At 29.2% G+C, this 27,456-nt stretch overlaps 1 protein-coding gene across 1 annotated transcript in view; it reads left to right on the top strand.

The window, feature by feature from the left end:
- Positions 1 to 27,456, top strand: part of LOC108688873 (otoferlin-like) — a 41,844-nt gene that overhangs the window by 13,873 nt on the left and 515 nt on the right. Inside the window, exons 5-26 of the mRNA XM_018195404.1 lie at positions 6,808 to 7,069; positions 9,328 to 9,504; positions 10,101 to 10,163; positions 10,535 to 10,619; positions 13,689 to 14,032; positions 14,964 to 15,274; positions 15,541 to 15,784; positions 15,978 to 16,214; positions 16,709 to 17,017; positions 17,106 to 17,258; positions 17,617 to 17,817; positions 17,901 to 18,152; positions 18,580 to 18,630; positions 19,638 to 19,945; positions 20,434 to 20,795; positions 21,221 to 21,406; positions 21,851 to 22,583; positions 23,054 to 23,224; positions 24,256 to 24,425; positions 24,994 to 25,312; positions 25,565 to 25,763; positions 25,820 to 26,038. Of these exons, the coding sequence (XP_018050893.1) occupies positions 6,808 to 7,069; positions 9,328 to 9,504; positions 10,101 to 10,163; positions 10,535 to 10,619; positions 13,689 to 14,032; positions 14,964 to 15,274; positions 15,541 to 15,784; positions 15,978 to 16,214; positions 16,709 to 17,017; positions 17,106 to 17,258; positions 17,617 to 17,817; positions 17,901 to 18,152; positions 18,580 to 18,630; positions 19,638 to 19,945; positions 20,434 to 20,795; positions 21,221 to 21,406; positions 21,851 to 22,583; positions 23,054 to 23,224; positions 24,256 to 24,425; positions 24,994 to 25,312; positions 25,565 to 25,763; positions 25,820 to 26,038 (5,356 nt within the window). The remainder of the gene's footprint in view (positions 1 to 6,807; positions 7,070 to 9,327; positions 9,505 to 10,100; positions 10,164 to 10,534; positions 10,620 to 13,688; positions 14,033 to 14,963; positions 15,275 to 15,540; positions 15,785 to 15,977; positions 16,215 to 16,708; positions 17,018 to 17,105; positions 17,259 to 17,616; positions 17,818 to 17,900; positions 18,153 to 18,579; positions 18,631 to 19,637; positions 19,946 to 20,433; positions 20,796 to 21,220; positions 21,407 to 21,850; positions 22,584 to 23,053; positions 23,225 to 24,255; positions 24,426 to 24,993; positions 25,313 to 25,564; positions 25,764 to 25,819; positions 26,039 to 27,456) is intronic.

Here is a 27,456-nt window from a genome sequence, read left to right as displayed (position 1 = left end):
TATGAATTAATTTATTACTTAATAAGTTTTTTATTTATAATATTAAAATATATCTGCACTGAAAAAATATTGAAATTATTCTAAAAATGAACGGAATAATAAAAATTTAAATAATAAAAATAATAAAATTTCGTTATTCTTAAAAAAAAAATTCATAAAAAATCAAGAAATATATATTACTTTATAACATAAATATAAATTTAGCAATTTGCAAATTATATAGATGTAACTTTTTAAAATTTACGAAGTCATATATTATTTAATTTCGTTCATATCTTGTTAAAATTTATAAAACATTTCTCGTTCAAATTAAGCTCTCACTACTTTCAAAATATGCAAATAAGTCATGCACATTCTTTATTCATAAAATTACTTTCGCTGGTGTAATCTAAATCCATCTTGCAGCATTTGCATTCTGTAATAATACCATCAAGGCGATTATTAATGTTGTAATAACATTGTTTTTTGAGCATATATATAGTAACAATGACTCATCTAAAATTGATCAATTTATTATTTAGACACAATAAATTGTCATGCTAATTTTTTGCCCCAGTATAAGTAGTAATACCTAACATATATCGTAAAAAGTAATATACTTATATCAAAAGACACGATAGTCTTTTGATGTATGTATATTACTTTTACGATATATATTAGATATTACTACTACTTGCACTCGGGTCAAGTGAACGCCTTGTACACTTTGTTACAAAAAGTTTAATAATATATTATTTAAAAGTTACGTTTAACTTTTAAGCTAGAACAAAGTTATAAAATTAATATAAGTACATTTCAAAATTACTACTGTTCCATAATCTTTTTCCCTTCTTCAGTTTTTTATAAATTAATTTTGTATATAATTAATGTTGTATATTAAGTTCTATCTAAACATAATTATAATATTACTCTATATCTGCAGAACTAAAATGCAGCTTTTACAACACAATAAACACTAAATAAACAGTAATCATATTAATTATAACATTTAAGCAGATTATGAAAAAATAATTTTGGTTGCTCCCAGATTGCAGCACAAACGATAAGATATCGTATTTCACAATCTCTCACCTATTTCATAATCACTTTTTTTTTTGCAAATTGTGTTTGAAATATAAACATAATTACGAGATATAGTTACATTATTCCTATGTTAAATTACATCGAAATATATTCGATATACTCTCGGAGATGTACGAGAATATACCGCCGAGGAGGCTAACGCAAACTATATGTATATGTTAAAATTATTCATATATTGGACTATGTATTACATTTATGTTGAAAATTGATAAATCTATTTAAAAGACGAAATTAAATATTGAATGAACAACAAATAACACTAAACCAACGAGAAATACTATAAAATTTTATAATTTTTTATTCATAAAAATATATATTTATTCATAAAATCCATTTAAAAAAAATTTTTTTATAATAAGTATTCTTGACTTCCATTTTCTATGTAAAGATTATGCGTTTCGTGGGTTTTCTCCGTGTTCAGATCCATTCTTAGAATGCCAACGTTTCGTGAACCTTGCAGTCCACTTCATTAAGGCGAAAAGCACCCTGATACTGAGCTGTTCCTCCGAGCCGTTCTTTTTTAGCTATTTGTGATAAGGAAAGGGGGAGGGGAGGAGGAAGAAGAGAATTGTGGATAGAAGAAGTGAAATTGGTCGATCTTCAATAACCGAGAGAATAGTCTTCCATATTTTATTTATGTTGTCATTATCTCTATTTAGATTGTTAAGGTTTTTGTATTTCTATGGCTTCTCTATACTGGAAATGAATTTCTTGGAAAGTATAATGTAATGTTGGCTATCATGATCGTTTTGTCAAAGTCAGTATTTGATCTTGTTTCGATATTCTGATAATACCGACTGCGTGGCGTGTTTTAGTCTGACATCACGTTGATGTTCTTTTATCCATAGGTTGACCGGTTTCTCCAATGTATACTTGTCCGCAGGAACAAAATATTTTGTATACTCCGGAGCTGAGTGGAGGTCTTTGATCTTTAAGATTTCTTAAGATTTGTTCTATTTTTTTAGATGATTTGAAAATAGTTTTTGTGTTTGTTTAATATCCTGCCAATTCGATCTGTTCCTTTGACATATGAGAGAATGGATAGGATCTTTTCGTCTGGTTGTGTATCAGAAGCCATTGTTTTGTTTATATATGTCATATTGATTATTTTGATTGTCTTTTTCGTGTCCATTTTTCTGTAAGACTAGTTTTAGGTGGTTGAGTTCTGTCTGTAGATATTTTTTGTCAGAGATGGTGAAAGCTCTATTGTACAAGTGAGTTGATTGCTGACTGTTTTTGTGCTGGGTGATGGTGCGACTATGCATGCAGGTATCTATCTGTGTGTTGGTTTTCTCTACACTTGATGGTTTAAGGTACCGTCAGCTTTTTTAGAGACAAGAACATCTAGAAAGGAATGTTTCGTTTTTCTCTATATCTATAGTGAATTGAATATTTGAATATTGATTGTTGAGGAAAATAAAGAATTTACGGAGTTCAACTCTACCATGTCTCCATATCACGAATGTGTCTACATAACAGAACCAAACTTCTGGTTTTTTGGATGTTTTCCAGAGGGCTTCTTTCTCCATGAAGATGTTGGCGATTACAGGAGAAATAGGAGAGCCCATCGCCGCTCCTAAAGTTTGTTCATAAAATGGTAAATTGGTTGTTATTGGAGAAAGAAAAAGAGTAATATAGAAATGGTCTGGAGGAACAGCTCCATTATCAGGCTGCTCCTCGCCCTGATGAAATGAACTGCAAGGTTCACGAAACGTTGACATTCCAAGAATGAATCGGAACATGGAGAAAATCCGCGAAACGCGTAATCTTTATAATGCATAGTATTGTAGTATTACATATACTATATTTAGCCATTGTCCATTAAAATTTCTAATTTTATCTCTGCGTCTTTGTACGTTTATATCACAGTTTAATTATCGCTATTTAATATAAAATTCATGCATAATAATTGTAAATTGAAATACAGATTGTTAAGTTTCTCTTTTAAAATTATTATTTAAATCACGTATTTGTATTCCAAATACCATGCAAGATGTAATTACAATATATTATACCGTATAATTATACCGTCCTATTACTGCTGATTTTATATACAAAAATTGAAGAATTAATCGATCGTTAACTGACAATCATGAGCGTTAAATAACTACAATCATTTATAGTAAAATAATAATTGAAAATTAATATTAACATGTATTTTCACGCGCTTATAAGAATATAAAGAATTAAGAATTATTATATGAATGTGAAAATCATAATTATGATTTTCGCACATAGATACATATTGTACATAAATATAATTGTACATAAATATAATTGCAGAACATGAAACCTCTATCTTGAAACTTGTTCTTTAAACATAATTTTTCAGTTAATTTAAGCTTAAAACAGCACGAAAAGAAACTACAAGATGTGTTATATTCAGGAGCTTCGCATCTCATGTTCTTTTTCACGAGATATCTACGCCGTGATATACCTTCGTTAACATTTACTTTCACATATCAGCAAAAGCATAAATAAATTATATTTTATTATTTCCTATTTCGTTTGAACTTCATGAAAAACAACGAAAACATCTTATTTAGCAGAAATTTATAATCACATAATTTTTAACCACTTCAAAATAAGTGATATGTTATCGACCCAATTATTTTCTCTTTTATTATATTATTTTTAATATAGAGAATGTTTACCTACGGGACAAATTCCTCAGGGGATAATAGATTTTCAAAAGAATTAATTAAAAAATTTATGTTCTCCGACGTATTTTTAAATAGCTACGGGTTCGGTCACACATGATGTCTGACAATACTGATCCTTCGATTTTATTTTTACAAAAACAAAAAACAAAATATAGATTAAATATTTCAATGCTGCCGTGCAATCGATTAGATACCTTATGAAAGTACTGACCCATAAAATACATAGTTGCTTAAAAATACGTCGGAGAACACAATTTTTTTTAACAAAAATTGATTTTTTTTAAATAAGATCCTGAAATACCTTATATGTCGAGATGTTTAAACTGTATTTAATTTTTTTTTATTTAAATGATTAAAATTATTAAAAAATTGTATTTTTAGAAAGTTTGCTCATATCACGTTCACTTTTTCAAAAATTTTGCATCCGATTAATATTTCATTAAAATTTATTTTTTACTCTTATATTCCACAAATTGTATTTATTTTTTACTGCACTTAAATTTTCATTAAAAATTTTAATAAATTTTGAATAAGTTGTTAATTAAAGAGATTCATGAATAATTTTGATGAATTTTCTACAACTACTTTAATTACTAATTAACCGGCAGCTCTCATTATTAAACACTGTGTATTTATTACGTATAAGCGTCATCGAAACGTGAAAAGATTGCTCAATAAGAGCGATAGAGCGTTCGATAGTGTCGATGATGTCGGTGATGTGTTAAAGTTCGTTATCACGACGATCTAAGCAAACCTTTTTATCATAAAGGTCAGAGAAGACAAATGCGAGATATATAATATTATTTTTGTACATATGTACCCTGGGCGTTACGTAAAATATGAAATAGATGATTTATTGTTATGAGATTCTAGTATAAGACAAGAAATATAAAATATATAAATAACTGACCATCAATATTGTTATAAGTATCTTAAATAAACCGCTGTAAAATTATTTTGCAATTAAATTGTAAAAATTAATCTGTCAGTAAATTAAAAATGTTTGTAACATTAGCAATAACTAAAATTTTTAGTTATTTTTAATATTAAGAAAGAGAGAGAGAGAGAGAAAAAGAAACAGAGAGACGATGATAATGATGCAGCGTTATTAATTTAAGCGTACTAGGATAAGAAATTCTTAAAAATTGAGATTTTTGAATTACATTAAAATATTAATTTGACATAACAAAAGTACAACAGAAATAAATCAAAAATGCAATAAAATAAAAATAAAGTAAAATAATAAATCATACAAATAATAAATCCAAAGCTGAATACAGGACAAAGAATATGTAAATTATGAGGCATTGAATTTAAGCAAAATCAATATAAATGTTACAAAAGTTACTAAGTATTAATTATGAGTAGCATAATCGAAAAGTTTCTTTTTTGATATCCTGAAAGCGGATGCGCACGTCCGATGATATCGACAGCATAATATCTGAAAAACTTTTTTGAACAACAAAGAAAAAGAAAGAGAGAAAGAAAAAAATTAAATTAAATAATATTACAAAGTTTTAATAATTTTTTTGGTACAATAGATATCTCATTATAAACTTTTAAGCAACTTTATAACGAATAACTTTTTACTGCAAAATTTTTTTGATCTTGTTAAATTGATTTCATATTTTTCTATTTTCTTTTACCTTCAGAATGAAAAGAGGCTGTGGTTATACTGTTCCATGTAGGTATTACTAGGATCTTATCCAGACACGTTGTAAAGAAAGCTATTTTTTATGTCTCGCAAGAGGATTAAACCCTCCTGGGAACGCCATGGCAATTCCTGTCACTACCTCTCAATACGAGAACATAATTCGTAATCGAACGTAATTCGTGATCATTGTCCATACGCGTATATGCCCATGATATATACTCGTTCGTAAAATCGCCCACGATTTTCCCTCGTTTTAATTGACAAGGATCGAAATATTAGCATACGGATGCGACATATCATGGGACCCGAATTCTTCATCAATTTCAGCTAATAGTACAACAAATGTTTCCACCAACAAATTGCAAAAAAGAGAGAATTTGTAAATTACATTTTATATTTTATTTATTTCATTTATTAACATTCATAAAAATATTAAAAGCTTGAATAAGTAAGTTTCAAACAAAATTGCAACTCCTTGCTGGGCTTGTAATTTTGTTTAAATTTTTAAAACTTACTTTTCCAAGCTTTTAATAATTTTATAAAATATTAATAAATGTATAAATATTAATAAATAAAACGTAAAATGTAATTTGTAAATGTAAACATTGTTTAAAGTTATTAAACATCCAGCTAATATATAATAACATAACTATCTCTTTATATTCGCTTTGTTTTAACTACTTTACTTTTAACAATATATAAAAATTAAAAACTTATCGTTCTTTCGAAATTTTTCATTTTGACAGACTTAGCTTACAGATTAAGAGATTTGAAATTTAATTTGAACATTTTGCAATATCAGGTATTTTTAATCCGCCGTTGTATGTGTATACGGTTATTGCGGCTTAAAGTGAGTGACGTCATCGGGTTGGGATCACTGAAGTTCTCGGTATGCAACGGCAAGAAGCTTGACGGAAACGATATAAGATGTTAGAAACCCACTTTTCGAGTCACCTGGAAAAGAGAAAAGTTATATTTACGTTGCGAAGAATAATACGAAAAAATAAAATCAAAAATAAATTCGTTTCTATTATATATATAATATTAGTACACACTTAAATCAGGAAATTAGTTTTTAAAAATATTTATAATAAAATTTTATTTCTCTCTCTCTCTCTCTCTCTCTCTCTCTGTTTTGCTTGCAACATTAAACAATAAAATGTTGCAAAAGAATATGAAAGAAAAAAAATATAAAATAAAAAAGTATATTTATTCTAAATATTATTTTAAATTATATATTCTAATTATACTATATTATGTTTCAATCTCAAGTCGCATAACAGATAATTGATTTTTAGAAAACATCTTGCCTCTAGAGATATTTCAAACAGTATTTGGTCTTTAGAAAAGTGTTTATTCTCTGGTATATTTATATATTGGATTCCTTCATGGATCCATTTCCTTTAGGAGTACTACTTTGAGAAGCGTGCGTTCCCTGCTGAAATTGGGAAAGCAGAGACCCCCACGTACTCGATCCTGTGACAGCAATTCGGAAACGAGAGAACTTCTTGATAGACGGGACTCCAGCTGTCCAACTTCAAATGAGCCTTCACGAACGAATTCTATGACATCCCTCGAAACAAATGCGTCCGATAATGATAATCAGCTAAGCGCCAACCCTGAACAGGAGGAAGTAGTTGTAAAGCCGGCCAAGAGATCCAAACCCAAGGTTGTATAATATCTCTAATATCAATGATTAATGATTTATGCCACGCTACATATGTTTTATTAATTAGAATGCTAAATACAAAATTTGATTTATTTATTATCGTAGACCGAGCAATATCTTACACAATAGTATATTGAAAACACAAAAATTTTTAAATAATTATTGTATTAAACAGAAGTTTTGTATTAATTTTATTTTTAATATTACAAATTGCATATTTAATATCTTTTTCCTATATTATATTTTTCCATAAGTTTATTATTTAATGTTTATATCTTTACTTCTTTAAACCTTATAAGATATTGCAATAAGAATGTTATTTACTGTTTATTTTTTTGTTCTGATGATAATATTGCCAAATGAATGTTTTTAGAGGAAACGTTCTCGCAAAATAAAGTATATTTCAAAACGTCACAGCAAATTGTATTAAATATTTTACGATAACACTGACGCTGCAATTATCCGTAAATGACGACGCAATTATCTTTCAATGAGATTGAGGTCGATCTTAAAAGGGCAAACTTAAATTATAAATTAAAAGAAGGGCGCGAAAGAAACTTTTATACAAAATTATTTTTTTTTTTTGCAACAACCGGTTTCAGTATCGGCCATTTATGCATGATGTATTGTAGAAGATATTAACATTTCGCACGTGCATGTAATCATTTTACGAAATAATACATTTTATGAAGTGAGAGTTGTTTCTAAAAATATTTTATATTTATTTGATATATGTATGAAGTTTGACAAGATATAACATGATTTTCGAAACCTCTATAGATTTTCATAAAATCGTATTTTTGTGTTTCTTTTGTTTCACAATTACAAACTGGTTTTAGTAATTAGTATTTCACAACACTGCTACCATTTAGACTTGTTATGGTTAATTCAAAATTTGTTATTTAATTTTTAATTTTTGTGCTCTGTTTACTGCGCTCTGTTTATTGCGCACGCTTATAATCAGTAGTCTTGTTCTATCATTTTATTTATTATTCAATTTAACTTACTTTTTCCAATTTTTCAAATAAAATTAATTTTAGTTGTTTTATTAATTTTAAATAATTAATTTTTAAATAAAATTCATTTTTTATCTGTTATTATTTTTATTATTTTATGAAAATCACTGTCTAGTAAGCTATCTTAATATCAAAATATGATATATTGTAATAAAGATTGATGCACATTCACACACGCACGCACGCACGCACGCACGCACGCACACACACACACACACACACACACACACACACACACACACACACACACACACACTTTAACTAAGTTATTCTCAAAAAAATTTTTAAATGAGATATATACTTTTGACCGCTATTATACATCAAGATTACATGTTATAATACATTTATGATAATTTTAGTATAGATCAAATATTACATATTATCACTGTGCAAAATCGATTATTGATACTCAGACTGAGGAAAAAACATGAATTGATCATCATAAATTTCAAATCCATTGTTTCAAAAAATAAAAAATTAGTTGATAAGTTTACTCTGCGTACTCATAAGACCACAATGTATAGATCAAAGATAGTAATTGAAAAAAAAGAGAGCTAAGAAATGAAGCTAAGGAAATGTATTGGGTTGTCCGGAAAGTTCGTGCCGATTTTGAAGAAAAATTAAAATGCAGAAGAATTTTAGTACACATTTATTAAATTTAAATCTTTTACGGCACGAACTTTCCGGACAACCCAATAGTTATCGACTAAAAAGAAAAGTACAATATTCTTATTATTATCCAACTTCTATTAAAGAATGCTTTTTCATTTTTCTCAAAATAAAGAAAGTTAAATGACCGTTTTATATACGGTAAATTTCATTCAGAGCTTTTGATGTTTCTTAAGAGAAACAAAATAATAGAACAGATACATGACTTTACTTTATGCTAAAAAGAAAACACCGTAAAAGCTTTTTTGTGCAGAAAATTTTTCTTAAATTCGATCCGTCAATGTAAACTTTCCTAATAGTCGAATTTTTTGGATTCATTATTACATTTAAACGTGTCATATTGTTCTTTGATTAAATAATTTTAAATGTTAAACCACTACATAAAAGAATCTTTGAAAATAGTTGAAATATGATAAGAGCATATTTTCTTTCTTTTTGTTAGATTAGAGAAAGCATTATATATAAGCAACACTTCCTTCTCAGAATTCAACGACACGTGCCTTTCATATTCTGTGCCTCGCAATTCAAGCTTTAAATTGAGTTAAATCAATGCGAACTTTTCTCGTTTCATAGACGAGCGATACTTGGCAGAGCGCGTTAAAAGCTCAAGATTATCAAGTGTGCGTTACTATCATAGAAGCACGACAACTCGCTGGTCTCAATATGGATCCAGTGGTCTGCGTACAAATTGGAGATCAACGCAAATATACAAGCGTTAAGGAGTCCACAAATTGTCCATATTACAACGAAGTAAGAAGCAAATATAAGTTAATATTCATAATCGGTTCTCATATTTATGATTTTAAATACAGTCAATTACAAGAGACGTATTAGTATCTTAAAATGTTTTTAAGAAAGTTTTAAAATAAGAACTGACGATGAATATCAGTAATAGACTCATATTCAGAACACTCTTATAACAATTTTGTGCGCAATTTAACCTGTCGTTACAATACTAGTATACTGTTATATATATATATATATATATATATATATATATATATAATACTAGTATACTATTGATATAGATGTAGTTCATATCATATAAAATTTAAAAGATAAAAGCAAGCATGTTCGATTTATCGATATAAGCACGTTCTGCATACAGATATTATATTGTTTAATTATCAGATTTATATGACATGAATTTACAAAATTACTATATTAATGAAATTGATAAATGATATAAATGGTGAATGAGATAAATGATACTTTTTACAGCCTTTGCTTTTATCACAATTATTTCGGAGAAATGAAATTATTTCCGAAGAAATATTATTATTATTATTTATGTATTAACGAACTTTTTGTATCTACTAATTATTTTCTTTCGTTTATATTTTCAGTATTTTGTCTTCGATTTCCACATGCCGCCTGTTATGCTCTTCGATAAAATTATTACGCTATCGGTGAGTTTATCCGCATGTATTAATTTATGTTGTAGAACTCAGAAGATTTAATTAGTTCGCCCATTGACATATTTAGTACATTTGGAATACGCAGTTAGTCGCGCGATAAATGCGCGCTGAATAATAGTGAATAATTTCGCTCCATTACATCTTTGTCGCTAGCAATTACATTCAATGGGTATATATAGATAAATATCGGAAATCGATTATTTGAAATGGGCTTAAGGAAAGAACATTTAAATTCCGTTTGGGAATTATAACCGACGAATGAATATTAGACGACAGATCAAATGCTTGACGATCAAGATAAAAAAGCAAATGAGAGGGGATGAGACAAAAGCTCAAACAGCACATCTTTTAATAATACGCAGGTGCAGCAATCGCGGAATCTCTTGCGCGCTAATCTAACGCTGGGCAGCTTTAAATTAGACATCGCGACGGTATGGGCACAACCAGGTACAGGTTTCACATTGTCCAGAGACCAGACGAGTCTAATGCTTGGTGTATTCTGAGAAATTTCCTTCTCTGAGAGAAACTTGAGTTGAACTGGAACGAAATATTATACTTCTCGTATAATCAATAAAATACACTGAAGATTACACTGGATATGCAAAATATTAAACGTATCATTAGTGTTCAAAAAATATCATTTAAAATGTGAATTATCTAAATAAGAAGCTTTAAAAATATAAAATGGACGAATATCAAAATGTAAATTAATCGGTTGTGTCTCGAATGTCTATATTCTTTACTAGTATATATATATATCTAAAATACGCAATGCGATTTGATTGTAACAAAAAATTTTTGTTGCTTTAAATATCAGACCGGATATTTGAGACTACATTTAAAACATTTTATTGTCACGCGCGGATTAAATTTTCAAATAGTACACCTGGTATGAGACTCGGTATGCGATCCTGGCAAGTGCACTTCATTTTATCGGAAAATGTTCTCAAAACAAAGTTTTTATTACATCATTCTCTGCACTCTATCTGCGAATTCCGAAGTCCTATGTGTGCAAAGAAAATGTTCTTTTGTGCTATAACTTCAAGAGCATAAAAACAAGAATTTGAAGAAGCATATATTTGTTATAACACTTTATACTATTTTCTAATGATAAAATCTCATTAATCTCAATCTCGTTAATTTTCTTAATAGCGATTCTATTTAAAATGTTCCCTGAAAATATTAAACTTCACGTTTCGTGATTATAAATAATCGCATGCTTAAGATAAAGAAACCAAATTTTTTATAAATTGTTCTTCTTTGTTGAATTTAATCAGTAAACAGGTTGTTGACACTGTATGTTGCTTAAAAGTAATTAATTAACTTTGCACAAATATGTGTTTAATCTCATTTTTATAGCAATTTGCGTACTTTATTTTGTGTCTGTAGTAATCAACACACATATGTTAGTAACGTTGATGTTTTACCTCTCGATTTTTCACAATGTATGTTATTTTTATTTTCATTTCAAAACTTTATGGTACGTTTCAATTATTATATGCAAAATCATTTGCAATCAATTTAAATTGTTGACGAACGTTATATCACTTTCAGCATATCCTGTTGCATAAAGACGCTTTTAAAGCCAGAGCGTTCTTATGCAGAAAAATTCGTAATTAACAGGCACTCCCATTTGCAAATAGAACGATATATTTAAAATAGAACATATTGTAATTTTTCACAATGCAAAAAAATTTATTCTATCAATTAGCACAATACAACTGAAACGTACTGTGTAGCATTGAAATCTAGCAGAGTTATATCATGTGTGTCATCGCAATTTATCGAAGGGAATTGTTAGGAAAACTGCGAATTATCGATGAAAAAATATCAATCATCATTTGTTACGTTCGACGTTCATTGCGAAAACAAATACTCTATTTTTATCGTGAGTCAGCATGCTAGGCTTTTCACCTCCACGTATATGGATGTTCTAACGCATGTACATATCATAAATGTGTATCCAAGTTAATCCTGAACTACGCGATCTCGCACACACTAAAGTATGGCACAGGCAAAAATTTTACGGTCACGTACCCATATATCGCATGGAGATAATAAATCGCTCGTGAATGAACTTCCGCTCTAATTACTCACATCGATTCTTTTTGGTCTGACTTCTTCGTATTAACAAAAAGTTGCTTGTGATGTGCGCCTTGAAAATTCTATGAGTTGACGATCATAAATTTGTTTCTAAATTTACTCATTGTTAGGATATACTTTTTAAAATTACACATATTTTTTGATTAAATAGATTATATTTGAAAATAATCTTTCCTAAAGATTTCATTAAATATCATCCATTTTAATTTTTAATATTAGATATTTTAAAATAAAGTTTATCAATTGTTTTATATAAAATTTTGTACAATTAGGTATAATTTAATTCGTGAAATATTTTATTTTTAAATATTAATAATGCTTCTCTTTAACGTTTTAAAAATATTATTAATACGTCCTTTTTCAATAAACAAATTCAATAACTAAGAATATATTCGATAATTTTGTTACAACCCACATCTTTCCTTTTATTTTACTTATAATTATAGAGGTACATTATGGTTATTTCTAATATTGTAATCGATGTTCTAATAAACTTAAATAAACTAATAACACACGAAGAGGCTAAAGGTCTCGAGAATATCGATTACTCTATTATAATGTAATCTTATGCTATTTAACTGCATTAAGATTGCATAATACGCTTGCCGTCCGATTATTATCAGATATTTTTGGTTTATTTATAGAAACGAATGCTTCGAATTAATGTATCACAAGCGATGATTGTGCACATTTGGTAAAACGTAAAATGATCTGCAGCACACGTTTAATTGATACCTTTAATCTACGTGTTTCGAATACAGTTGTAATTATTAATGCGTGGGTGAGAGGCGCGTGGTTTTCGGATAAATCTATCGAGTATTTTCAAATGAGATAATAAAAGTGAATGTTTAGATATATAGGGAATTGTTTATATTACTTTGAGTTCTCAATTTAAATCTCGAGAGAAATATAAATCTACAAAGACAGAAAATAAAGATTGTAATTTTTGTATCTGTTTCATATTCTGAAATAACAAAGCTTACTGATTGCTTTTGCAGATTTCTCTTTCCAATTTTTAGCTTGTTCTCTTTGTCCATTTCTCAGTAATTGTTTAATTATGAGTTGTAAATTAAAAACTAGAGTGTTTACCCAGAAAAAGGAACGGACGTAAAAGCACAATATAAAATAAAGGTAACAACAGTATGAGAAAGCTATTTATATCAAAATTATATTTTTATCATGTTCTGGCACTATTATTTTTTCGCAAACAGCTTTATATATATTCATATATTTAAAAATGCTTTCTTTTCTAAAAATACAAAATGTCAAATTCTTATACTAAATCTTTTGTCTCGAAATAACATTGTGTCTTATGCCGCTCTTTAGGGTAAACTCTCCTCAAATTAATCCTTTTAAATTTATCCTTTCTTTTGCTAAATCATCGCGTATCGTGGATATCAATTTTATCCCTAGAACATCAATTCTATCATAAATGGGCCCTCCTCACTGATCCGGATGATGTTGCCGGTGGACCGAAAGGCTATCTGAAATGTGACATAAGCGTTATTGGCAAGGGTGATACCGTGAAAATTCCTCCGAAAAGTGAAAAAGACGAGGACGACATCGAGGGCAACCTCTTATTACCGGATGGTGTGCCAATTGAGAGGCAACGCGCGAGATTCGTGGTGAAGGTTTATAGAGCTGACGGTTTGCCAAAAATGAACAGCAGCATTATGGCGAACGTGAAGAAAGCTTTTACGGGAGAAGTGAAAGATCTGGTAGATCCATACGTTCAAGTGTCCTTTGCCGGGCTCAGTGTAAGCGATATATTCATACTTGAGTAATCTCCCCTCCCCCCTCCCAATTACATAAAATTATTTAAAAATATCTAGCGATAATTATCGCTGCATTTTTTATCTTAATGATCTTACTATCTTACGATATAATTGGAGGTTGTATAAAAGTTTATTAAAATACATACCGAAAGAATAATTTTGCTAAAGTTAAGTTCAAATAGGTAAATACAAATCTGAAAATAATATTGTTGGACTATCAAAATAATTAGAAAAGCATTGGAGAAAAGTCAAGAACATGTTGTTTAAGTTTTGACATTTTGGCAACTAATTTGAACGTCCTACATAATTATTTTGTTACCTTAACCAAATTATTTTCAACCAGTTAAATTTTTAGATACTTTAACAAAACCGTTTTTTCCGTTCTATTTGACGAATCTTATTTTCAAATTCTTTCTCTTCTTAATTAATAATTATCTCCTTTGCACAAACATTTCCTAAACTTAAAAAATTTTTGTAAACACGCAATCGCATAATTTTTTAATTTGCAAAACTTAGAGAAAATAATAATAGCTCTTCTTAATCGACTCTCTTTAATCATTGTACCGTTAACAGCAATCTATTATACGCAAAGAGGAATAAGTCCTTTGATTTCGTGGCAAAGTTAAATAGATGCGCCGTCAAATTCAGGAAGTTATATATTGTCGCGACACAATACATTACATTATTACTTTAGTTTTACATTATTAATATAGTTTTCCCCGCAACATATAATTTTGACAGAATCATTAAGAGTTGAAAACAAATACTAGTTTACATTTCCATACGAAATAATTAATTTTAATACTAGTTTACATTTCCATATGAAAGAATTAATTTTATACTTAAAACGTAGTAACGTTAAATGGAGCGAGATGTCAAAGAAAAATATTTTTTTCTATTTATGACACTTTAGGGGAAAACAAGCGTGAAGAGGCATAGCTATGCTCCAGTATGGAACGAACAAATAGTTTTTACGGAGATGTTTCCTCCTTTATGTCAGAGGATAAAAATACAATTATGCGATAACGACCCGGTACATGCCACCGTCATCGGTACACACTTCGTTGATCTTAAGCAGATCAGCAACGATGGTGAAAAGGGCTTCCTGCCGACCTTTGGTCCGGCGTTTATCCATCTTTATGGTAGCATCAGAGATTACAGTCTCATTGACGAGCACTCGACGTTGAACACTGGCTTGGGCGAGGGAATTTCATATAGAGCGAGGTTGTGCAGCATTTTAGTATATAATGAAACAGTTATAAATTGTATCACATAAATGATGTACAATTAATGTGACATGTTGTTTTATGTATTTCATAATTAAATGAATATTAATTACAAATAATTGGAATTAATTAGTAAAATTAATAATTTATTAATAATTTATTAATAATTTATTAATAATAATAAAAGAAATCAAATACAAAAGGAAAAAGTTAATGTAGAATAAGATGTTAAATTATAATTTTTATTTTTTGTTTTTTATTTAGGCTTTTGATAGCGATACGAACCGAGATTACTGATAACGTGGAAATAGCACCGTCGGAAGTTGAAGTGGAGCCAACTGTGCCAGTCAACGAAACAGCCTACGCAAGGAATGAAGAATTTTTTCTATTTGCCACAATCATGGATGCTACAATGATTGACAAGAAGCTAGGCGATAAACCGATGTACTTTGAGATATCGATCGGAAACGCGGGTAATGCTCTCGACGGTCACAATGAAAGTTTCAAGGTAAATGAATTTAAAAGTTCTTTAGAAAATAAACTTAAAAATTTTCTCAATGAAAAAAAAATTTATTTTAATAATATACTTTGGAAACACTTTTTTTTTATTAAGAAGGAAGAAAGAAATAGTCGAAAAAAATGTTATAAGGACGTCATGTGATTTTGTTTATAAAAGATAAAGCCCATTTCGTTTGCTACAGATGTACGATGGAGGATTGAAAGGTGGAACAAGCGGGGAAGAGGAAGAGCTGCAAGAAATTCTCGCTGGATCTTGGCAAAGTACCACACCAGCTAGTAAACCAATGACGCACGATAAAATTTATTATTATTTACCATACTGGGACGATAAGCCATGCCTTCATGTAAGAAGCATATGGCCGGATTATAGACGTCGAATGTATAACAGTAATATTATCGGCAAGATTGTCGATAAACTGGTAAACGGCTTTAAAATTAGAACTACCGCCTTAATTTAGATTATATACGGTGTTTTTTAAAATAACTGCGTATTTGATCAAATTAATTGTTAATTAAATTAAGCAATCAAAACTGATTCGTTGATCATTAAAATATAACAAATATTTATTAAACATTCGATTAAATTTAATGTACAAAAAGATAAAGAATTTTTAAAAAATAAAATATATTACTTTATTATATATATTATATTACTTCAGAATAAGTTGACAGTAATCATTATTAATAATTCAAAATTCGATAATTTTTAAATATTCAGCTTTATTTTATCAGGATCATTTGAGGGATGTATTTATTTAAATCAGACATTTTGAAAGGTTCTCTTGAGGAAATCAGATTTTTAATGGAAACGTAATTATTTAAATAAGATGAAAAGAAGAGATGAAGAGATGAAAGTCGTTCTTGATTTAGAAGATTTACATAAAACCGATAACCTTTTCTTTATATTCCCTAGGAGGAAGGATTGTCGGAGGTTCAATCACACTTAGAAGACTCGACGTGCGAAAAGCTTTTAAAGTCTACTCTCGAGGAACTCAGCGCAAATTGTAATCGATATGTCAGTATTAGCAAGTCTAGCGTGACTGGTCCGGGCGTTGGAAAAACAAAGCTGGACAAGGAACGTACAAAATTATGTCAGCGTGAGATGGAGAACATTGGAATTTTATCGCGCAACCTCAAAGCCCTCGTGACTAAAAGCAGCTTCAAAGAAAGACTGAAGACAGCCCACAATTATCTGCAAAAATTGAAGTTTCTCGTCGAGGATGTTAGTAGTAGTTTTTCAAGCAATTCTATTTGATAAAAACATCATCGCATGTATTCTATCAAATAGAATTGCTTGATATTTTTTACAGCCGCAAGACTCTCTGCCGGATGTGTTCATCTGGGTGATCAGTTCCGGAAGACGCGTGGCGTACCAGAGGATACCAGGTCGCGAACTGATCTACTCGGTGGTCGACGAAGAATGTGGCCGACATTGCGGAAAAGTACAAACTATGTTTCTCAAGGTAAATTAATGTACTAAAAATAATAATGTCGATCTTTTTTTAGTTTTGTATATTGTATTGTATTTTACTTATAAAAGTGACACAACTAAAAAGAATTAAGTTTTAAAAAATTAATTCTTTTATCTACATTTAAATCTTTTCTAAAATGTAATTATATGCTGGAAATATCTGTATGCAATTTGTGTCTCACGCGATTATTGTACTATTTATTTTATAAATGTTGCAATGTTTATTTTGAGACATTTTACAATATATGGATAAAATGAAAGAAATGTAAAATAAAAATCCTAGAGAATATATGTATGTTAGCATTCAATTTTATTTCTATTTTCGCATCTTGACTGGAATCCATGTATAGCTTCCAGGCAAAAAAAGATTTGGACCCTCAGGATGGGCGATCCAAACGAAATTACAGATCTATATGTGGCTAGGAATATTGAAGCACAAGAAGTACTTCATTCAAGGTTTATCGAAGGGATACGAGGTCAGTCACGAATTGAGGAACGTGGACAGGCCTCGCGCTTTGCCGCCCACCGTAATTCATTACGTCCAAAAACATGTATGTGTTTCTTCCGTATATCGTTTCTTTCCGAAAGCTCGTCAAATAAATGCGTAACTCTGCTGTTCTAAATTCCTCACCAGAAATTTCAATTAAGAGCTCACATGTATCAAGCGAGATCGCTGATCGGTAGCGATGCGTCTGGTCTCTCGGATCCATTTGCGAGGGTTATCTGTGGTGAGTTTTGCAAGTGCACTCAGGTAATCGATGAGACCCTCAGTCCAACATGGGACGAATTGCTGCTGTTTGACGATATCTTAATCTACGGCATTGCTGAAGAAATCAAAAAAGATCCACCCTCCATCGTCATCGAGCTATTTGATCAGGATAAAGTGGTAAGTCAAATAATCTCTTTATTTTATTATTCTCATTCTTTCTATCTTAACAAAATTTTTACGTATTATTTTTAAAGCAAAGTTTACTGTCTATTTGTTTAAAAGCTAATTATTTGAAGTAATAATTACTTAATGAACTTTTTATTGTAAAGTAATTACGCACGTAAAATAATTATGCATTTAACAAATTTACTAAGTGATTATTATTTCGAGTAGTTAGATAGCTTTTGAACAAATAAATATGTAAATTTTATTTTGTATGCGATATGTAATGTCTGAAATATTCAACGCATAAATCCATGAAAAATATATAATTTTAATTATAAATTCAGATTCAATTTTTGATTACCATCGATTTGATACAGGCGTAAAACCTTACTAAAAAGAATGATTGCTTCTATGATTTCGTAATCGTTTTTTTTTACAGAGTCATATTGTATCTATGGACATAACACTGCATGAGGGCTCTGCTTTGACAGTTTGTATAAAACATATTGACATTTATACGATGCCGAATAACACGACGCACCTCACACGACACCCACATCAGAAACACACAATATACGCTCGGCATGGCACCCAATATTTATATGTTAGGATATAGATAAACTTGCGCAATATCAGAATTCGCAAACTCGGAATTTCGAAGACTGCAAGTTTCCAAGTCATGAAATTGCTGCGATAGTTGACCAAAAGTCACTTCTAGCTACACAACCGCACAACCGCAAATGACGCATATGACTTCCCTTTACCTAACTTGGTTTTCATGCTGTTGTGGTAAATAAATATATCTCTACCTATCAATTTTTCGATTTTAGTCACAAAATACATTCAGACGAATCTACGTTATTATTGGAAAAAAAATATATATTGATAAGAATAGTTTTATAATAGTAAACAATTTAAATTTTTAATTTCGGAAGAATATCTACAAACCTTTTTTCTATTCGAAAGAATTTGTTAAAAGAATTTATAACTTTATAATTATTTTTATAATTATTTCTTGTGTTAAAATTATTTCTATTCCATAAAAGTGTTTACTACTGTGCAGTTTCTTATAAACAACAATATAAAAAATGTCTTCATTCGTCGTTATTTTACATAAATTTTATTGTGACGTATGTGTACTGTTGATTAAATAAATTTCTTAAAAATTGATTATTTGTTATAAACATTAAATTAAAAAATTCGAATTTACTTTGATAATTAAAATAATTTTGTTTTAATTATTTCATAGAATAATTACTTTATAGAATATGCAGAAATTATATTAAATATTTACTCCTTCTCTTACAAATCCCAAGATTTCATCATTTTGCACTTCTTCACAGTGCCTTGAACATTTTAATCATAATCAAATTTGAATCTGTTAAGCTAGATAATAAATGTTCTTCACACAGTTTCCTCGCATCCTCGTAGAGAAGCTACACGATTGAGCAGTAAATTCTCCGTTTGAACACATAAAATCTCTTTTTACGATTTCAGGGAAAATCAGAGTACATCGGTCGGGCAATTGCGCGACCTCATGTCAAACTTGCCTCCGAGTCTTACATTCCTCCGCAATATCCACCGTCTTTGGAATGGTATGATGTTAGCAGAGGAGCCTCGAGGGCTGGAGAACTTCTGGCGGTTTTCGAATTACTGGAATATCCCTCTACTAAAGATTACGGTTTCCCTACTTTGCCAGATCCCAAAGATTCCAGCTGCGGATCCCAAACTCCAGGATCCGGTCAAGATCAAGGCCCAATTCTTCCTGTGCCCGTCGGAATTCGACCTACTTTATCCAAATATCGGTACATTATTGATTTATTACATATTGAGTTATTTATTTAAAAGTTTCTTGTACTTTTTTTTTTAGTTTCTCAAATAGAAAAATCTTTAGAATTTTTAGAAATACATAGTATATTAATAAATAAAATTATATTTTTTGTTAAAAAATTCAATCGATATACGTGTATCATAAATTAATCTATTATTAGATTTTTATTTGAAAAATAAAATCTTTATTCTTTTTAATAAATTATTTTTACATAATCAATTATAAACAATACAAAATTATTACGAAATTTTACATTGCAGTTATTAGACTTTTTAATATTACAGTTGTTAGACCTTTTGTTAAAAAAATACTATATACATTATTTAAATAAAAAAAATTTTTATAATTGAAGAATATAATTCAAGAGTATGAAGGATAATTAATTTATAAATAAAGATGCTAAATAAATAAATGAATAAATATATTGTTATGGCACTATTAATTAATAACATTAATTTTTAGAATCGAAGTACTCTTTTGGGGATTGCGAGATTTGAAGAGAATCCATTTATTAACAGTCGACAAGCCGCGCGTGGATGTCGAATGTGCTGGCCACATTCTCTATTCGTCTGTCATAGCAAATGCGAAGAAAAATCCGAATTTCAACACGCCAATTAAATTTCTGGAATTAGAGCTTCCTGAACAGGAACTTTATCGACCGCCATTGACCATAAGAGCGGTGGATTGTCGGAGTTTCGGAAGATATACCCTCGTCGGTACTCACACTATCAATTCAATTCACAAGTACATGTACTACCCTTTAACTAAAAGAGCAAAGGACGCTCAGGAAAGAAAGAAGAGTTTGTATCAATTACAATGCACGGGTAAATACATAATTAATCGATTAATTGCGAGACTCCTTAAAACTTCTATAAAATTGCAACACAAATAGAATTTTAGAAATAAAATAAACAGAGAATGTAAAATAATATATAATTTAAATATTTATTTAAAATCTTATATTTATAACACACAATTACATTTTTATTATGATAATATAATTCTATTATTGAAGAATGTAACGAATATTCGTTTTAATTGTAATTTAAAAAAGTAATGCATTGTTTTAAAATAAATTACATAATATATTACTTATAATATACTACTAATTATATTATTAACGAGTTATTAAAATGTTAAAAAAAAATTAAAGTAATATTTAAAAAGTTGTATTAAAAAGTAATTTATTATTTGCAGATTATATTAATATTTTTAGTTTCAAAACTTTATATATATGTTTATGCTACAGCTCTTGATCCATCTAAATCGAAATTCCCACAAACGTCATTACTAGAATCGATGACTGACTTGGAAGCTAACAACGGAGATACCATTATCACTCTTGGATTCGAATTAGGATGTGGTCCTACAAAGAAAGACAAAACGGAACAAAACTTACGTAGGAAACACAGCTTAGCTAATGATAACAATATAGGTATGTTCAGAAAAATTGAATTTAATTAAAATGATTAAATATATTTATTTAATTAAGATAAAGATATTTATTTAAAACATTTTAATAATTGTGAAGTAATATTATAATATCGTTATAATATATCGTTATAATAACATAAAAGGATTTCAACATATTATTTATTGCTTCAATTAATTAAATTACAATAATTTTTTTAATACGGAATTAATGGTATAAGTGTATATTTAAATTTATGTATATAAACATTTATATACTGTTATAAAATAAAATTATATTATGCTATTAAGAGAGAAATTAGAAACTGTTGCATTAATGGATAAATCTATTTTCAATTTGTATCCTTATATTAACATATTTTTATTATATTTTTCGTGAATTCTTTATTAACTAAATTTAAATAATACATGATAAGTAAAGCATCTTCAAAACATGTTGCATTTTTAGGCGATTTAGGCGCATTAGAGAACGGAGATGGCTGCCAAGACTGGTGGACAAAGTATTTCGCGTCTGTGGAAGCAATGATTGAGGAGAACAAAGAATTGCGTAAGGAGAAATTCATATTTCAGAACCAACCAAATGGGACGCTGCCAATGCTTCTAGACGAAGCTGTCACGCAAAGTCAATTAGCTTCCTCAGGCGACAAGAATTCCGGAATTAATTCCACAAAGAAATTGTTTGGTCTGAAATCACCAACAAATGCGGTGAAGTTTGTCTCGAGACTCAGTCCAAAGCAAACTCAATACAAATACAACAAGACCGCCCTACTGAAGATATATCCAGGAGAATTGGAAGCGCAGCCCGAGTTCGAACAGTTTAAAGAATGGTTGCATACTTTCGAATTATATCGAGGTAAAAAGACTGGTGACGAGACTGAAGACGAATCAAGGATTGTCGGTAGCTTCAAGGGTGCCCTGAAGGTCTACATGTGGCCCCTGCCGAAGGATCTAGTAGATCACACTGTAATGGGTTTTGATCCGCAGTATGGATTTTTCCAGGGTGTTCCGTCGAACGAGCCCATCCACGTCCTAGTACGAGTGTATATCGTCAAAGCTAATGATCTTCATCCTTGCGATCTAAATGGAAAAGCAGATCCTTATGTAGTCTTACAATTGGGAGGCAAAAGGATCAGCGATAAAGAGAATTACGTGTCGAAACAATTGAATCCTGTCTTTGGAAAGTATGTTTTTGTGTATCATAGCATTACAATGATCGCATAACTTTTTTGCAATTATAGAGGAATTTTAATAGTACTGAAACTTGGCTTAAACTTTCAGGAAAATTATCTTTCTGTTAAAATTTTGAATTTCAATAAATTATATATACACACTATTCTTCACAGTAGATTAAAAATTATATTTTTCGCGTATCTTAATATTATATTATTTTTTATTTTATTTATATTTTACAAATGCTTTTTTAGAAGAAAATTATAATTTGCAAAGTATAAATTTTACAAAAATGCTTCTGATTACTCCTTTAATTTTTTTGAATTTTTATACTTAAAATTTGAAAAATAGGATTCCTATTCTTGAAAAGTATCACATACAAAAAACTAGGAAAATGCTATAGTATATTCATTTCACACATTTCAATAATAGTGTTCCAGTTTCTGTGCATTTTAAATCCAATTAAAAATTTCCTTACAAGATGTTTCGAGATCGAAGCAACATTTCCACAGGATTCTTTGCTGACGGTGCAAGTCCTGGATTGGGACTTGGTCGGAACAGATGATATGATCGGCGAGACCAAGATCGACCTAGAAAACCGCTTCTACAGCAGACATCGAGCTACATGCGGACTCGCGAAAAAATACGACGAGTAAGTTTATTTATATATATATATATATACAAAGTATTCTTAGTTGAACCACCAAACTTAAAATATGAAGAACTCAAAACAAATAAAAAAACTTACTCCTTTAAAAGTTTATTCGCAAACGAGATATATTAACTTCTTAAGTTACAGAACTATAGAAAAGAATAATATCAAAATAATTTAGATTTATTTCCTTTATTGCTTCACAATAATCAAAATGTAATTAATAAATTATATTTATTATTATTGTATTATTATTATTATCATATTCAAAATAATAGCTTCCAGTTCTAAAAATAAGCATTGCATTACAACTATCGATGAGAGAATAAGTGGCTTGTGCGTCTGTAATTTCTTCGCACGTTTGCAATATCCTCCGTTTCAATAATTATAAGAGACTTTTTATTTCAAAGTAAACATAATTAGTTCAATAATATACTATAACTTATACTATATAACAAGTCATCTTTTGAACGAAATTTTTGCGAGCAAACTCAAAATAAAAAACTTTATTTGTTTCACGGTTCTAAATTTTTAAGTTTAGCGATCTAATCTGGAATGCACCCTGTATAATGAATAGCATGATGACAAATGAGATCTTTTCCAGCAATAAAATAAATCGTGTCACGCAATTCGATAATTTAACAACAGAGCAACTTTATCACATCAGTAGTAATTATTTATCTAAAATTAGCGACTCCATGACTTTTAATAAGGGCTAATAATTAGTTTTTCATCGTAATTTCTTTTGTTTAACATGCATTTCTAAAACCATTTTCTTAAGAACTACTATACATTATACATTGTATACTATAATTGTCTACTTGCTAATTTATAGCTACTACACATTACACATATCACTTATAGACTTTGCGTTGGTGTGTGTGTGTGTGTGTGTGTGTGTGTGTGTGTGTGTGTGTGTGTGTGTGTGTGAAAATATATTTTACCTTCTAGATTAATAAATATATCAGAAGCAAAAATGCGAAAACGCAATTCCAATACATGAAGTTGATTAAATGTTGTTTTTATTCCAGATCTGGCTATAATAAATGGAGAGATGCGATGAAACCAACTCAAATACTCTTGAAGCTTTGCAAAGATGGTAAAATCGATGGGCCAATATATTCTCATGGCCGTGTTACAATCGGTAGAAAAACTTTCTCCCTTTCAAACGAGGAGATGGAATTTTATGTACATGCAAAGGGTACGTGAAAAGATCGAAATGCAAGAATAATCAATACTTCAATATTTGAATATATGTTACATATATTGTAAAATAGAAGATAACTTTGGTCCAGTCCGGATAAGTTTGGCCCAAATTTTAAAACATGTCTACACAACACTAGGAAAAGATCTAAAATCGAGATAGATAAAACATCTTAAGATGTTTTGAGATATCTTTATATCAATAAATTTTGACATGCTGCCTAGGCAATGTCAAAATATAGACCAAAATTATCCTATTTAACCTATCCTATATTTTGATTTATTATTTATATATATCTATATTTACATATAGATATATTTATATATATCTACACAAAAATTATTTAATTAAATTTTATTTAATTACAATAGTCGGAAAAAGTTAATAATAATTACATAAAGAGAAAATACGTATGAAGTAAAATTTACATAAATAGATAAATTATATAACATAAAATATAATTTAATATAATATATTTAATATAAGAGGATTTATGCTGTTTTTGATTCAACGTTGATTTAACACATAAATCACATATATCATATAAAAGATTATTTTTTTTTAGGAATGGAAGAACATCTCGCCTTAGCCGTTCTTCATCAATGGAATGCTTTTCCGCGAATAGGTTGTGCCTTGGTATCTGAGCATGTGGAGACCCGACCTCTCTATAATCCCGAGAAACCAGGTATTGAACAGGGAAAATTGGAAATGTGGGTGGACATGTTTCCAATGGACATGCCCTCGCCGGGACCATCCATCGACATTTCACCGAGAAAGCCCAAGAGCTATGAATTGAGAGTAATCATATGGAATACAGACGATGTCGTCTTGGAAGACGATGCATTCTTCACCGGCGAAAAGATGAGCGACATTTATGTAAAAGGGTAAATACAGATTTCTAAGGAAAATAAATTTTTCATCAACGTTTTTTATATATAATTGAATAAAAAAATTAATGTTAATCTTAATTATTATTGATAATAATAAGTAAAATGTAATCTCTCAACCACAAAATATTTCTCTTAATTTTTTTTTTCTAACAATAGTTTAATTAAATACGTTATTTTGTTCAAAATTTTATTTAATTTTTTATAATAAATAATTATATTGCATATCATTTCAACGTTATTTAACAGATGGCTAAAGGGACCGGAGGATTGTCAATTCACCGATATTCATTATCGATCATTAACCGGCGAAGGAAACTTTAATTGGCGCTTTACATTTCCATTCGATTATCTAGTAGCAGAAGAGAAGATCGTTATTAATCGTAAAGAAAGCCTATTTAGCTGGGACGAAACCGAATGTAAAATACCAGCACGCCTAGAATTACAGGTAATTAAATGATACTTTCGATCTCGTTCCGATAAAAATAATGACGCTTTTTGTAGGTCTGGGATGCGGATCATTTCTCAGCAGATGATTTCTTGGGTGCAATAACACTTGATCTCAATCGATTTCCCCGAGGAGCAAAAAATAGTAAGCTTTGCTCATTAAGCATGCTAAAAACAGATGGATCTGTGCCAACGGTTAACATTTTCAAGCAAAAACGTATAAAGGGATGGTGGCCGTTTTATGTGAAGAAAGAGAATGAAGATATGGAGTTGACGGTAAAAAGATATCACTAAGTATAACTATAAATATAAAATTTTTAATATACAGGGTGAACAAAAAATATCGAACCGGCTAAGTATCTTGAAAACAAGGCATTTGAGAAAAAAAATATTTCTTATAATAGTTGTAAAGTTTTATCAAACGACAATATCCATCTGATCTTGAACGTAAGTATGAAGAAGCTTTCAAAGTCAATTAAAAATTTTTAATTGAAATTCCTATTTTTTATTCAATTTTATTTATTCTTATAATTAAGTTCAGATCTTTTTAAAATAATAATACTATGATAAAACTTTTTTTGGTTAAATACTATAAGTAGGTTTCCATAACGAAACTATTTGTTAAAAAATATAAATTATTCAGAATTATTCAGAGAACTATTAATGTCATGTAGTGTTAAAGGACATTATTATTCAGTACTATTGGAATATGTATTGTTTATTGGAAACTCTGGTAGCAATCTTTTGACGTCAAAATGACGACAAAATGATGTAGCTTGCTATTTAGGAATTGAATAGTAACTATAGAAATAAAAATCTGAATAGTTCTCAATACTTTTCAATAGTTTTTTTCCATACAAGATAATAGATTCAGGTATTGCTGGCACTAGTATTATTCAAAGGATCGCTGGAACTTTTTGAATTTATGAAAAATGAAAATAAAAAGAATGGTTTCAATGGTCTTGAGTTTCATATATATCACTCCATATATCTTGAAAAGTCGATATTGTGACATTAAAAAAATCTTTTGAAATCGATAAAATCTTTCGTTTCAATTCTTTTATTATTTTTCAAGATATATGGACTTTTATTACTTTTCAAGATATATGGACCTTGAGCTCGATCAATCCATCTACGTCAATCCATATATCATCTTGAAAAGTATTTAATAAAAAAATTAACTTTGAAAAGAGAGATAGTTTTGAATAGTTTTGACGTATGAGTTAACTGCGGCAAAGTCAAATTTGTTGAAAGTCGTCCGTCTTATTCTCATTTTTCGTAAATTCAAAAGATTTTAACTATCGATCCGGCGATCAGACTCTTATTTATACATAATACTAGCGATATCTAAATAGATCGAAAAGTCTTTAATCAAAAGAAGTTTTATTGTAATGTTTTGAAAAGTTTTTAATGTCCAAGAATAGTGAATATTGGAAAAAGTAAGAATTTCCATTACAAATTTTTAAAACTTGACTTTGAGAATGTTTACATACGTGCGTTTAAATTTAAATAGATTTTGCCATTTGATGAAACTCTACAACTTTTATATGAAACTATTTTTTCTCAAATACTTTATTTTCAAAATATTTAGCCGATATTTTTTATTCAGTATGTTATATATTTATAAATAGCAACCTTTTAATTTTTTACTTAAAAATATATTAAATTTGTATTTTTATTAGTATTTTATATTA

Source organism: Atta colombica, unplaced genomic scaffold (genome assembly GCF_001594045.1).
Source record: "Atta colombica isolate Treedump-2 unplaced genomic scaffold, Acol1.0 scaffold105, whole genome shotgun sequence".
In the NCBI taxonomy this organism is placed as follows: domain Eukaryota; kingdom Metazoa; phylum Arthropoda; class Insecta; order Hymenoptera; family Formicidae; genus Atta; species Atta colombica.
The sequence above is the reverse complement of the archived record's forward strand: the minus strand, read 5'-3'. Positions and strand labels throughout refer to the sequence as shown.